The following is a 15,504-nucleotide window of genomic DNA, read 5'->3' as shown; positions in this document are numbered from 1 at the left end:
AGGTTTGAAGTAACTAAAGAATCAGTAACCCAACAAGAGTAATTTACATTGTTTTACATTTGAAAATGTTCTTGGAACCCAAAGTACTCACTAGCATTCATGGTTTATCTTATTCTACTAATGGCTACAATCCTAGCAAAAATCAGACTCTTTATAAATCTGCATATAGAACTCAAGTATTAGTTTGGATAATATTGAGCCCAAAAAAACCCTTCTACATTAGAAAAACAGGATATCATCTTCAGCACTACTATGAAATCTATTAAAGCTAAATTTCAAAAGAGAGAGGGAGAAAATAAAGTACATCAAGAATTTCTTCATATCTTTTGGCTGTTCTTTTTAGATCATTATCTTTCTCTGCAATTTTCTTATGTAACTGATTTGTCTCTTCTTGATGGCTTTCCAAAAGTTCAGCCTCCACCTCCTGGGCTTTATCTAATAAATAAAATGGACACACATAAGAAAACATATTAGTCGAGTTAATATCTATATCCTATTTTCACTAAGAACCCTTGTTTCAAATTCATTTTGGTAACATTCAATTTTATATAAGCTCTGTAAGATGTTTTTAATGAGACATCCAGCACAACAGTGATCAAATGCAGTATTTATGGATTAAATTGAGTCCCCAGAAGTTAAATGTGTTGGAGGCTTGGTCCCCACTGTGACAGTGTTAAGTGGATGGGAAATCCTATTATGGTAACTGAAATGTGGGGCCTTAAAGAGGTGATTAGATTGTGAGGACAATGTCTTAGTAAATGGATTAATAAATCGATAGTTTAATTGTGGTCATGGGCATGGTTCTGAAGGCTTTAAAACGAGAGTGCACAAGGAGCTCTCTCTCACTGCTTTGCCATTCTGTTATATGAGACCCTTGCATCACTGTCACCACCAGCAAGCTCTTCACCAGATGTGTACCCTGGACTCTGAACTTCCCAGCCTCTGAAACTTTATCAATAAATTTTGTTTTCTTACAAATTATCAAGTTTCAGTTATTCCATTATAAACAACAGAAATGGACTAATACATGTACCCTCTCGCTGAGCAGAAGTGCCTTTATAAGGTAATTAATTAGCTAATGCTCTCAGGTTCTTTCACCTGCTCCTCCTCTCTCTTTAAGGCAAGTCATTGCCAGGCAGGGCAGGTTTCCACTAGAGAGAATTTTCTTGGGCAAGGATCATCTTTTTCTTCAGTTTAACTTAAAGCACTTACTGCAAGTACAAATAGAAAATTTTTAATCATTCTCTGCTGATTATGATCTGTTCCTTATTGAACTTAAATTTTTACTTACTGATAGTTTCTTTTATGGTCATTTCCAGCTCCTGTTCCTTTTGTGCTAGCTGTGTATTAAACTCCCTCATCAGCTGCTTTAATGTGGAATTGTGCTTCAACTCAAGGTCTTCCTGCTCCTGTCTGAGTAAGAAAAATGTAAAAAGTTAACCGCTGCCACAGAAAGAAGAGGTTGCAAAGAGTTACCTGGTCTTCAAAACAGTGCGTATAGTATGACCTCACTAGTATGACCTCACTGGTATGACACCTTTTTAAGGGTGTGTGTGTGTGTGTGTGTGTGTGTGTGTGTGCGTGTGTGTGTGTGTTTGTCCAGACACAGAAAACTTCTGAAAGAATATATAAACTATCATAATTACCTCTAGGGAGTAGCCCTGGGGACTGGAGAATATTTTCTTCTCCACTTAAATTTTCACCATACATATCTGCGTTATATAATAAAAATGTTAATACTAAAAATAATAAAAAGAAAACAATTACTTGAATATATACCTCATAATCATGTTCTTACATGCAGAAAAGATTTTTCCCCCTAACTGGACTTGGAACACCACTGCCTCTTGCCCTAAAATTGTTTACTGCTCCTCAGTATTTAACTTATTGGATTTATGTTTAATACTTTGGGTAGGCAAAACATCCAAATAACTTAAAATAACTATATTAGGCACAAAAAAAGGAGACAATTACAGAAGACTGCCTTAAAAACATTCATGCTGAAATAAAACTTACTTGATTTTCTCTTGCATTTCTTGTTCACATTCTTTCTTTAGTATATCCAATTCTTGCTGATGCTCCTTCCTCAACATTCGAAGGTCTTTCTGCAATTTAACAATCTCCTTGCACAGCTTCTGTTTCTCCCGCTCTGCTGCTGCTAATTTAAACTCCAGGTCATTGTGCTGGGCTTCCATGTTACTAAGAAATTTGGGTTGGACCAAATGTGATTTGGACTTTTCTTCAGCATTTTCTTCCAAAACTTCTGTGGGTTTATTTTTTCCATCCATCTGTTGTTGTAAAGCCTGTAATTTTTCATATTTTGAGGTCAACTCTTCTATTTCAACTCTATGTACTTCCTTTTCTCTTACTAAGCAGGAATCCAGCTCGTTTACCTTTTGCTCCAAGATCTGACAGGTTATTTCCTTCTCCTGGAGGGTTTTCTGAACATCGTCAACCACATTTGCCAAGTTTTGCTTTGCCCCTATGTTATTTTTATCTCCCTCTTCTCCTACATGCTGGGACACTATCAAGGAATATTTCTTGTTCTTTTCAAGTTCTTCTTGAAGATGATCGATCATAACTTGATCCTCATGTTGCTTTGCTTCAGCATGTTCTAACTTTATTAAGAGCTCCTGGTATTTGTTCTGCATTTCAGAATGAGAAGAAATTGTCTCTACTTTTTCCTGCTCTAGCATCTGCAATAGCTTTTGTTTTTCAGTTAAATTTCTCTGTAAAACACTGATTTTTTCTTCATATGCCTTCTGCACACAGCCTTGGGAATCTGCTTCTCGCTCAGTACATGCTGCCACATTTTTTGCTGATCTAGGTATAAGCAATGCTTCTGATTGTGGTAAACTTTCCAATGACTTAAGTTTTTCTTCCAAGTTGTGAACTTCCCTCTCTCTCTCTTGCAATTTTGTATTTAGTTCACTCAAATGACTTTCTGTACCTTTCTTATATTGCTGTTCTTTCTCTTCCATTTGAGATAACAACTGCTTCTTGATGGCAGCAATTTTTTGTTCAGCTTTTTTCTTCAGTTCTGCTAATTTTGCAGCACTTTCTAACTCAAGTCTATCTTCCAGTGCCTTTAACTCTTCTTCTTTGCTTTTCACACTTGAATTCACATGTTCTAATTCTTTCTTCCTAGTTTCAAGTTCAGCTTTCATGGAAGACACTAGATTTCCAAGTGTTAAGATTTTTTCTTCAGCTTCTTTAACTCTTTTGTCCTTTTCTTCTCCTAACTCTTGAAAGTGTTGAAGTTTCTGAACCAATTCTTTCTGTTCAATATTCTTTTGTTGATTGCAATTTTTAAGAACATCATTTAAGGACTCAATTTCAATTGTTTTCTGAGTAATGTGGTCCTCTAACTCCACAATTCTTGCTGATTGAGTCTTTAACTCAGTCTCTAAATTACAGGTCTTTTTCTCCATCTCGCTCTTCTTTTCCTCCATTTCACCCTTTAAACATTCAAATCTTTCACTTTGCTGATCAAGGTCTTTCTTCAATAAATTTATCTGCTCATCCTTTTCACTAGCTTCCTTTGTTTTTGACTCAAGCTGCATCTGCAATTCTTTAATAGTATTTTGATACTGTGTAAACTTTGACTGTGCTTTCTTCTTCCATTCTGAGAATTTGTTGGACCAGTGATCTACCTGCTCAAGAGTAGAAATTTTCTCTTTATTCAGTGTGTCAACTTTCAAAGATAAATCTTGCACCTGATCCAGCAATTCACGTTGTTGTTTATCATATTGCTTACTTAGTGATGAAATGGCTGCTTCTTTTTCAGTTAGGCTGATACTATTTTGAAGCTGAGCATTCAAATCAGCTAGTTGTTTACTAAGATTGCTAATTTCAGATTTTTTTTCTTTAAGCTCTTCTTTCATCAATGTGACAGCATTGATGTTTTCAGATAACTCTTTCTTCAACTGCGTGATACAAGACTCCTTTTCAGAGGCAGCCTGTTGCTGACTGCCTCCTTCTTTCTGTAAGACTTCTTTTTCAGTTATAAGACCTTCAATATCAGCCTTCATGCTCTTGATTTGATTTTCTTTTTCTTCTAACTGATGGGTAGCCTGTTGAAAAGAACTATTCAATGTATTTTGCTCCTCTGTTAGCTGTCTAAGTTGTGCTTCTAATTCAGAAACTTTGCATGTTTTAATTAGCAGGGCCTCTTTAACTTTAGTTGTGTGGTGCTGACAATGGGAAATCCTAGAGAGAATGGCAGTAGTTTTACTACTACTAATGTTAATTAACTCATTTGTTTTAGCTTCTAATAAGGCTTCAGTTTTCTTACAGTAAGTATCTAGTTTAACTGCTAGTTCCTCAGACAGTATTTTGAATTCTAAGTTTTTATCCTCCAGGCTTTTCTTACTTCTTTCATATAAAGATTTCAGATTCTGGAATTCTTCATCTGTGGTTTTCAACTTGATAGTCAACTCAGAAACCTTAAGCTTATCTTTTTCTGCCAGCATCTTCAATTCAACCAGCTGCTCTTGAAGAGAAGTATTATCCTTCAGAGAATAATTCAAGTCAACCTCCAGCTTTTCAAGTTGTGCTTTCAGTTTAGTCTCATTATGTGAGAGGGAACTCATATGAACAGACTTCTGCTTTAACTGTTCCTGTAATTCATTTATTGTTGTATCCTGCTTAACACTTTCTTCCTTCAGCCACGTTATTTCCTTGTTCATCTCTTCTTTTTCACACCCAAGTACGAGAATCTTTTGCTTCAGTTCTTCTACCTCTTCTTCTTTCTCCTGTAATTGGATTTCCTGTTTTTCCTGAAGTTCTTCAGCTTGCTGATTAAGTTTCTTTTCCCAGATTGATATGACATCCTTGAGTTCTCGCTGATGCACCTCAGTAAGACTTTCTATTTGCTCCTTTTGGTTTGTTTCCAGTCTTGACACTGCATCACTGATTCCAGCTGAGTTAGCCTGTGCCATTTCCAACATTTTGGCATTGAACTGTTTTTCTTTCTGACCAAGCTCTAGAACAGTATTTTCAAGCTCTTTTTTAAGTTTGGCTTCTTGATCCAACAATTTTTTCTTTAATGTTTCTTGCATCTCCTTTGCTTTCTGCTTCATTTTTTCCATCTTTTTTTCTTGATTTTTAAATTTGGTTTCATATTCCTCATGCAAAATACTAATACTAGCCTCCTTGGCTGACAATTTCTGTTTGAGTGTCTCAATTTCTTTGTTCTGTCCCTCTCTCATTTGTAAAATCATATTTTCCTTTTCCATCAAGATTTGCTTTGTCTGTTCCTGCTCTGTGTTATTATCTTTAAGTTGGGATTCATAGAGTTGGGTCAAAGATACTACATTTTGCTCCATCTCACTATTCTGTTTCTCAAGTTGCTGCATTAAGTCCAGTACCTGGGTTTTGTGAGTATCTAACTCAGTACAAACATCTTTCTTCTGTGTTTCAACTTCAGCTACCTGTTTAGTAAGAAGAATTCTTTCTTTTTCCAAATCCAATAACTTCTGCTGCAATTGGGCCAACTGCTCCTCATACACTTTTGCCTGCTCATGTGTGGTACTCTGATATGAATGAAGAAGATCCAGCTTGGCAGATGCCTGCTGCAGTTCCCCTTCAGACCTTTTAATATCTGCCTCTAAATTTTCTACATGGGCCTGATGTTCTTGCAAATTCTTATCCTTTTCTTTCAAGAGAAGCTCAAGTTGATTAATTTGATCTTTTAATGCCTTCTCAGTTCTTTGGATAGATATCTCTTGTTCTTTAATGATACTGTCAACTTGTTGCTGGTGATGATTTTTCTGTTCATCCAGCTTGGCCTCTAATTCCTGCTTCATTTTCTCTGCTTGATCTTTTAGAACAGAAAGTTCCTCTTCTAGTTTGTGACGGTCTTTTAATACTTCTGACAGTTCAGAAGATAATGATTCCAGTTCTGTTTGCTTCACATCAAGTTTTTCTAAAGTCTTTTCATTCATTTCTGCTATGTGGGCCTGGAAGAGAATCTCTTTGTCCTTCAACAATGTTTCTTTTTCTTGCTCACACTTTTCTCTCAGTTCTTCCATTTCAGTCTGATGCTGTTGCTTTAAGGCTTGGAGTTTTTCAGTCCAAAGGTTATTTTGCTGATGCTGTAGTCTTTCCAATTCTGTCTTGTGTTTTTCAACCATGATTGTAATTTCTTTATTGTGCTTATTTTTTTCAGCTTCCAAATGAACAGCTAAATCTTTTGATTGATTTTTGCTTCCTTGTAAGCTTTTTTCCAAAGAACTTTCCAATTCAAGAATTCTCTGTTAATAAAAACGAATGTATCTTTATTAAAGTACATACTTGTTGATTAGCAATGATATAAAGATATGATGTCTACCACCTATTTAAAGATTAAAATTTAGGCAAATAACTTTACATATCATACCAAACACTACTAAAAGAATCATATAATAAAGTTATATTTTTATCACAACCAATAATTCCAGACCCTTTCTTCTTATTTGAGTAACCATTTCAACTACTTGTATTTTCAAGAATATTCTAAATGGATAGTCAAAAAGAAATAAATCATAAAATAGAAAATAGTAACGTTTGATAGGAAGATGGATTTTTTTTTTTTCTTATTTCTATTTTAAGGCCTATGACAGTATTTTATTACTTTCATAATTTAATTTTGGAAGAAATTAAATTTCTTGATTAGAAAGAAATTAATTAGAATTAGAGGTGGAAAAACGTGGTTTTTCCACCTCTAAAATTGTTATTTAGAAGGTTTCCTTCAAAAAGAGGAGCTTTTATAAATTTTACCAAAGATTACTATTATGTCATGAAAATACCAATACTGATTCTGAAGGAAAAAGAGTTAAGTAAGGCAGAGCCATAGAATGTCAGTGCTGGAAAAATATTAAGGAATTACTGAATCCAATCTCTTCATGTGACCAGTGAGGAAATTAAGGTACAATTAATTAGCAAAGCTAGAAAGTGGAAGATCTTGGCCTCCTAAGTGCCCATTTCACTCTACCATGCCACCCTTTGTAAATGTTGGTAATAAAAAAATAAAGCACAGTTTAGAACTATGGGTAAGAATTGTGACTGTTTCACTGTCTAAACCAGAGCAAAAGCTAAAAAATCAAAATAACATCCATTGGTTTTCTAAAGAGGTAGTACATTTCAAATACTGCTGAAGGAAATGTCAGAGGACATTAAAAATGTGCACACAGGGACAAATATACAAATATGTTCACTACAGGACTATGTTTAATATGGAAAAGCTGAGAAAAACTTATATGCAAAAACAGGGTACTGGTGTAATTAAACTGTGATATAAACAAAGAATGGATTATGTTTAAGACATGGCATGAGATGAAGCTGGACAAGCAGGAAGATGCCAGGAGAAGTGCTGCTACAAAGTGAGGCCACTTCCTGGCTATCAAGGATGAGTAAGCAATGGAGTGGAGATGCTGCATAGTCTGAGCACAAAGCAGCAGAGTGAATGGCTGACAGAAATACAGCCAGCTAAAGGCACAACCAAGAGCATCATGTAGCAAACACAACCCTAAACCAAAACCACTCCCATAAATAGCTCTCATTACCTACAAATGAAAGGCATGTATACATAAATCTAACCCAGTGAAACAACGGTTCTCTGAAACTTCATACTGACTGGAGAGAGAACAACAGTTTCCATATACAAATAATTTCTTAGCTCTGGAACCTGAATATTATTTAAACTTACAGTTCTATAAGTCTCTGCTTCTTGCTGAAGGTCTCGGAGTTTATTTTCACTCTCTGTGAGGATTGCTTTTTTCTGCAACTCTAACTCTTCCAGCGCCAAAGATTCTTGCTGTTCTTTTTCTTGGGTAATCTTCAAATATTCTGATTGACTCCTTTCCTGTGCCAAAAACAATTAATACCACCTCAGAACCACGTAAATCTTCAGCATTCCCAAAGTACTTCCACAGGAATCATTCATTTCATTTGATCTGCACCCAGCCCTGTGAGGTAGGCAATATCATCAACTCTCCTTCCACACCCGAGTCCGCAGAAAAAAGGCATTATGTGGCTTTTCCAACACGGTTGGGCCAATCTTTGTCACAATTACTATTGATATCGAAAATTTGCTCCAATAACCTCACTATGTCTGTTATTTTCCCACTACTTAAAATGTTTTGCAAAAAGACCACCAGATATGACGGGTCCCACAATTGCCACTAACTTTTCTGCACTCTAGAGTTTGGTATTTCAATCTAGGTCTAGAAACTAGATTTAAGTTTAAATAATTTGTGAGAAATACCTCATTATAATAGGGAACCCTACATGAAAAACAAATCAAAATCAGAAGATTACTTGTAAATATATGGATAAGATCAAGGAAATATCTATAAAACAAAGCCTACATAACTCTTTTTAGATGATCTGGGCTCTACCACCCCATCAATCCTGATATCCTGATTACCTGATTATCAGCTTCTCTGATTGTTCTTATTACATATATCAATATTCATATTTAAAGTGTTTACTGTTTTGAGAAGAGAAGCTCTAGTGGGCACTAAATGTTAATTTCTTAATTAAACTTCAATTAAGAAAAGTGTACTTATCTACGCCTATTGCTTAGGGTTCATATTGCCAACAGCAATATTTTCATTCACTATACTCTGGTGAAGCACATTGTTTTAAGGAAAAATGTACCACATTATGAGCAGACTGATAAGAAAATATTAGTTTCCATAACATTGATTGTTAAATATCATTTTGAATATACTATATTGTTTAACGTAAACTATATTTTGAATGTATTTCTATGTGGCCCCAAAAATAAAAAAAAAGAAATTTTAATAGTCTGTTGAATTAAGAAGAGGAGATAACTGCACCTGCACATGTGTGTGCTTGTGTTTGTCTCTTTTCTCTTTAATTGGAATATATCTGAATATATCAGTTCCTAGAACACAGCATTAACAAGGTCAATGTTCAAGGCTCAGTGCCCCAAAGGCCAATAACCCCAGCATGAAAACCCACAGTAGGTCCCTATGGTAGGCATTTTTAGTGATATTCCTACTTCATTTACATCACACTATGTTCCTTAATTTCCATGCTCCATTTTAAATTTATGCTGTCCTGTTATACTTGAAGTATTCTTGTAATATGCTTTAATTTGTTTCTGGACCAACATAGAATACAAATATGTGCCCATATATAGTATGTGTAAATTTCATGACCACAGACTAAAATTCCCTCACCTCAGCCAATTTTACTATAAATTCATGTGTCTATCTGCCTCACACAGAAGATCAGAGAGTTCCTAGAACCAGCTAAAAGTGAAAAAAACAATGTATGAAAGAAAGATTAAAATTTAAAATACTATTTTCCAAACTTTTGCACTTGAAAGCAATTTTAAATTATACATATCTTATGGATAATAACTTCACATAAAAACAAACCACATTTTTGGCATTAACTCTTTTTATGGTAATATATAAAAGGTTTTCACAATTGAAGAAGAATATTTTTTGTTTTAAACGTTCAAATTATACTACGTCAACAAATCTTTCAGCAAAAATCTGAATCTTTGCTTTTTTGGTTATTGTTTTTGTTAGTTCAATTGGTTTTTTAATTTAACTTTATTTTTTAACTATCATATGGATTGGAAATTAGTACTAAAATCATTCTACTTAAAATGAAAACTACTTGGTTATTTTAATTTTTTCTTCTTTAAAATACAATTCAGATAAAACTTTCTGAGCCTTGGCCTTGAACTCTGGTGGGTATATTCAATTTGGTGAATTTTTAGACATTCTTCCTGAAATAAGTTATGCAGTCTCTGTTTCAGATAACCTGTCTTCTCCTTTTCATCTCCCTAGCCTACTGCCAGGGTGGGAGGGATGGATAAACAAACTGAAACTTTGATGAAAGCTTGTTAGGTCAGTAAATTTAATTTTCACACAATACTAAGCTAACGAGCTCTGTCAGCCTTTCTTGCCTACTTCCTACCATCTCTGCACACTCAAAGGTCATGGCTGCTAGTAGTCTGACCTCAAGCTGAGAGGCAGAGGTAAGAAAATAACAGTTTTATAACTCTGCCAAGTTTACCTACAACAAAAACAAAGTAGGTACAATACTTACAAGAGCTACTTTCATTTGCTCCTGAAATTCCATTTCTCTGTTCTGAAACTTCTTGGTCAATTCCTGCTCTTTGCTAGCCAGCTCCTTTTCATGAAGCTTCTGTAGTTTAGCAATTTGTTCTTCGGAGGATTTCTAAAAGTCAGTCAAAAAGATAAAGTGAAAACACCCAGAATAAAATATGTAACTCTACAACTAAATAATACTTTATTATAGTTTAATCAACTTAAGAGGAAAAATCAGAATATATTTCCAGCATAGATCAAAAGTCACCAAAACCATGGTTGTTTAAAAAAAAACCAGTAACATTTTTCCCTTAGTTTAAGACAAGAAGTGCTGACAGTAGAGTCCTGTGTGTGGCTGAAGTTCTATTTCCACATCTTGCACGGATGTTCCACACTGGTCAGAATAGGAAAGCATAGCAGGGGGAATAAGGACGTTCTCAGAGAAGGCACTTCACTGTGGTCAAGCTGCCCCGGCTGCCACCATCTAATAATGCATAGTTTTCCAGGCATGTACTATTTATTAAAAGATACTGGACTTGTTCTTTCTTAGGTAGGAAAACTCTTATAAAAATGTCAAATTTCTCTATATAAACCTAAAAATAGATATTTAATCAAAGAGAACTAGCAACACAATGCGGGGCGGGGGGTTGTCATTAAACAAAATAAACATGCAAGACTAGCTGATACTCTTCCAAAAAATAAGAGAATAGAGGCTACCAAATAGAACACATTATAAAACTAGAGTAAATAGTGCAATACCAGCACATAGACAAAGCAATGGAGCACAGAGAATCCAGAAAAGACCTATACTTGATACTTTAATAATTTTGTATGTAATAAAGATAATACAACAGATAGGAAAAAGTGGGTTATTAAGTAAATGATTTAGAGACTACTTGGTAGTCATCTGGAAAAATGTTAAGTTGAATCCCTACCTCACTCCTTACACCAAATAAATTACAGTTGGATCAAAGATGTAACCATAAAAGAATGAAACTGTAAACATGCCAGAAGAAAAAACAGAATTTTTTTTAATGATCTCAGAATTGAAGCATGTATGTGTTTTTAAGTAGAACAAAAATCCAGGTAGGATTTAGGAAAAAGGCTAATAAATTCAACTACTAGGAAAAGAAAAATTTCTGCATGGCCAAAAAAAAAAAAAAAACCAAAATACAAAAACATAAACAATGGCAACAAATACAAGGTCAAGGGTTCAGATCCCTGTACTGGCCAGCCACCCCCCTCCCCAGCCCCAAAAGGCAACAAATACCAAAAGGAAAATTATTTGGATAAAAGCACCTCATATCCAAAGGGCTAATTTCCACCATAACTAAAGAACTTCTATAAATCAATAAGAAAAAGACTAACAGCCCGATAGAAAAATGAGTCAAGAATTTGGCCAGGCAACTCAAGGGGAAAAACTACAAATTTCTTTTAAACATAAAAATTTGTTTACCATACTGGTAAGAATTATGCATATTAAAACTACAATGACATCTTATTTTTTTTGTTTTTTCTATTTATAAATTTGGAAAGACAGAAGGGTTAAATAACACCACCTTTAGCAGGGGTGGGGGAGGGGGAGACATATTCTAATACACTGCTTGCGTGTGTGTAAACTGTCCTCTACAAAACCTGTAGCAACTAGCCAATAACTAAAAATATACATAATCCTTGCCTGAGTAATATTCCATTCCTAGGCCTCTATACTAAAGAAATACATATGTGAGCAAGTACACATAAAGATATTCACAATTTGCAGTAGCAAAAACTGAAAATCTAAAAATCTATTAATAAGAGATTGATTATATTATGGGAAATTCATACAATGAAATTCTGAGTAGCCTTTAAAACAACTGGGGCATCATTATCAATTATCAATGGATAAGGAACAGTCTCCTAGATAGAATATTAACTGGAAAAGCAAAATATAGAACAGCATATATAACACTCTATCTTTTGTGTTAAAAAAATCAAAGGGGATTATAGAACATGAAAGAAAAATTATATAGGCAGAGACTATCTCTGCAAAGCATATTCAAAAAGAAAACAGTGGTTTTCTTTGGAAAAAACTAAAGGGCTAAAATGGAGGGGAATCTTTTCATTGTATACTTTTTATACCATATGTCCATGGTAACATTACTTATCACATCATTTGACTAATTATTTAAAAAATTAAAATATAGTCAGGCAGTTATAGTGAAAGACTTGTATATCAAATAATCAGTCATAAATAACTTCTACTTTGCAAGTTGTCTATAGCTCAACAGAGGAAGAAAATTTATGAAAAGAATAAAACTTGCCCCCTCTATATTTGTACACACACTGTAATTATTTATATAATACCCACTAAGCACTAGTAAGTAAAAGCATGGAAATATTATCAGAAGTTGTAAAAAGAGACACCGCAACTCAGAAATTGAAGCCTTACCTATTCAGATCTATAATTTATCTTGAGCCATTTTAGTGGCCATAATCAAATACGGGTTGAGTATCCCTAATCCAAAAATATGAAATCTGAAATGCTCCCAAATCTGAAACTTTTGAGTGCTAACGTGATGCACAAAGGAGATGTTCAAGGGAGGATTTCAGACTTCAGGTTTTCAGATTAGGGATGCTCAACCAGTACGTATTCTGCAAATGTTCCAAAATCTGAAAAAATCTGAAATCTGAAACACTTCTGGTCCCAAGCATTTGGAATAAGGGATACTCAACGTGTATCAAGAATATAAATGCAGAGTCAACAAAGGAATTAGATAAAATGGGCAAAGAGTCAACAAAGGCAAATATGACAGGAGGAAAAATAGGCAAAAACCAAAGCAGAGAAAAATGGGTGAGGAAGGAAGCTGGGGACAGGGAGGGGTCATGAGGATGGCATATTCACATTTCTGAAAAACTGGAAAACTATGAGATTTTTAAAATGCATTAATTTCTTTAAAAAAGACCTTTCCAAAAAGCTAATTTTGAAAATGAAATCTATCTATATTTTTAAGAGTAACCAACATATTAAGTAATAATGATCCTTTAAAACATTTAAACAACCTAGCTCCTCAGTCACTTACTCCCTCATTCCCTCAAAGACACACACAAGGCAAGTAGTTTCTTGGCCAAGAAGAAGCTACTGAAGCAGCTAAGCAGCCTAGAGTCAGGGAGTCATAAAGCAGTTAAGGAACAGCTTAGTTTATAACATGGCCCATGGGAGAGAAAGCAAAGCCTAAAAGGATCCAAAGAATTACCTCAGTATAAAGTTTATTTCTCTATCAACATGCTTTTTTACTATATCCTAAAGATCAAGATCTAAAATACAAATTAGCTGTTCTGTACAAAGATTATATGAAAAACATCAGACTTAAGTTTTCAAATTTTGTAGCCCATTTCAATCCAGAATTATTCTTACTTTCATTATATCAACAACCTCCTGTTTCACCCGAGTTAATTCCTGTTGAAGACTGATACGTTCCTCTTCACTTGTCTTTTCGATAGCTTTTATTTGTTCATCCATTTCTGCTTTCATTTTTTTCCGTGCTTCTTCTGTTTTTTGGGCTGTACTCAAGGCTTTTTCAAGTTCCTCAAAAGCTATAATGAAAAGAGCAGAAAACAAGTATCTCAAGAAATGATATCATCAAGCTAAAGTGTTTTTACATTCAGTTTACAGGAACTAAGAGCAGCAGTAGCAGGACAGATTAAAAAACTCATCATAGTTCTAAGCTAAGAGAAATTTCTGAGTTGTTCAACAAAGCCACAAGAAATGTTCAGTCACCGAAACCAATTTGTTGTTGAGTTCTGGATTAGAAAATTAAAACTGCTTATATGAGCCTCACTTTTTGAAAAAAATATTAAATTACTAAAGGTTCCTCATTCTCCTCACTGGTGTCCTTATAGATAGCAAATTTAAAGAAATGAGGATCTGCCCCTAATTCTGTACTATATAATTTCAATTGCTTTTTTGTTTCCTATTCAGTTCTTAACTCATTTATCATTAATAATTATGTAATACTATTGTATATTCATTAGGACATTTTTAAGAATGGAAAAACTATTCTTCGGCAAATCTTATTTTTAAAAACTTCTTAACCATATAATAAAAGAGCAGCGTTTTTTGTTTGTTTCTTTTTTTAAACACTCACTGGCTAAATCACATATTTAAACAACGTATTTTGAAATGAAACCTACTCTTGTATAAGTACCAAACTATGGCTCTTTTCAGTTAACTAGAAAGAAACCTTTACCTGATTCAACAATAGAGAAGCACTACCAGCAGGCAGTCCTTGGTTGAGATAAGTAAGAATGCAGGCCCTGCAAACATAATCATCTTGGCTAGAGTAGTAAGGTCATTAAGGAGGCCAAATAGCTCACCCAGCATCAAACAAAATCAGGATGGGTGCAACAGCTGGGAACTTGGCACCTAAAATACAAATATGTGTGTGTTTATATTTACATATACACAAGGATACTTCAAAAAGTTTGTGGAAAAATACAATTAAGAGATATTACGACCCATGAACTTTTTGAAGATCCACTGTATGCATGTGTATATGTCTGTGTTGAAGTGTATGCATGCATATACATACACATACATTATTAGCATAATGATATGCTGTGAACATCCTACTGCTACTGTCATCCTAGATTATTTCCTTTGGTCCTCGTCAAAGTCCCCAGACTTCCCTTTACCACAGATTGAGACTATAAACAAAACTCAGTTTTCAAGATGTGTTTTTAATTCTATCAAGAAACATGTCTTCATAGACATGTGGAGACAGCTCATTGACAAATGTAATATTTTCCCTTACAATGGTATAAGAAGTGTGGGAACTTAAACATATGGCATCTCAGAAAAAAGACTTTTTATTAACCACAACTTGGCTTAACAGACTGTGGTTTGGGCACAGGAATTGCATACCTGAAGACAAACATCTATTCTAAAGCATTTTCTTAATGGCAAATTGCATTAGTTACAGAAAAAGGCAAGAGAAGGCTGAATTCTGGGAAACACAATTTACTTTGTTTAACAATTTAAAGAATAATCTCTCTGGCAACCATATATCTTTGATATAAAAAATAAACCTATCCAACTGATTCACTTTATATATCCAAACTACAAAACCAATGTTTAAATAAGGTCTAAATTTGGGCCAACCCTGTGGCTTACTCGGGAGAGTGCGGTGCTGGGAGCGCAGCAGTGCTCCCGCCGCGGGTTCGGATCCTATATAGGGTTGGCCGGTTCACTCACTGGCTGAGCGCGGTCACAAAAAAGGACAAAAAAAAAAAGATCTAAATTTCAAAGGAATATAAATTAACTGAAATTATTTTTAAAGATTCCAACTCTACTGGCATTTGCCTGCAAACAACAAAATAACTTTTTGAAGTACTCTCGTACATATGTGAATATAAATCTGTTGGAAAATAAAATATTTATGAGAAAATGTTG

General features: G+C 34.5%; 1 protein-coding gene across 6 annotated transcripts in view; it reads right to left on the bottom strand.

Moving 5' to 3' along the window:
* Positions 1 to 15,504, bottom strand: part of GOLGA4 (golgin A4) — a 115,135-nt gene that overhangs the window by 29,021 nt on the left and 70,610 nt on the right. For 5 of the 6 annotated variants that reach the window (XM_063113563.1, XM_063113564.1, XM_063113565.1 and 2 more), the window contains 6 exons: positions 13,471 to 13,649; positions 10,072 to 10,203; positions 7,688 to 7,843; positions 2,017 to 6,254; positions 1,292 to 1,413; positions 305 to 435 (listed from right to left, as the gene is read on the bottom strand). In XM_063113563.1, coding sequence (XP_062969633.1) covers positions 305 to 435; positions 1,292 to 1,413; positions 2,017 to 6,254; positions 7,688 to 7,843; positions 10,072 to 10,203; positions 13,471 to 13,649 — 4,958 coding nt within the window. The remainder of the gene's footprint in view (positions 1 to 304; positions 436 to 1,291; positions 1,414 to 2,016; positions 6,255 to 7,687; positions 7,844 to 10,071; positions 10,204 to 13,470; positions 13,650 to 15,504) is intronic. The other variant, XM_063113568.1, reaches the window with a different exon arrangement.

This window comes from Cynocephalus volans, chromosome 11 (assembly GCF_027409185.1).
Source record: "Cynocephalus volans isolate mCynVol1 chromosome 11, mCynVol1.pri, whole genome shotgun sequence".
Taxonomy (NCBI): domain Eukaryota; kingdom Metazoa; phylum Chordata; class Mammalia; order Dermoptera; family Cynocephalidae; genus Cynocephalus; species Cynocephalus volans.
The sequence above is the reverse complement of the archived record's forward strand: the minus strand, read 5'-3'. Positions and strand labels throughout refer to the sequence as shown.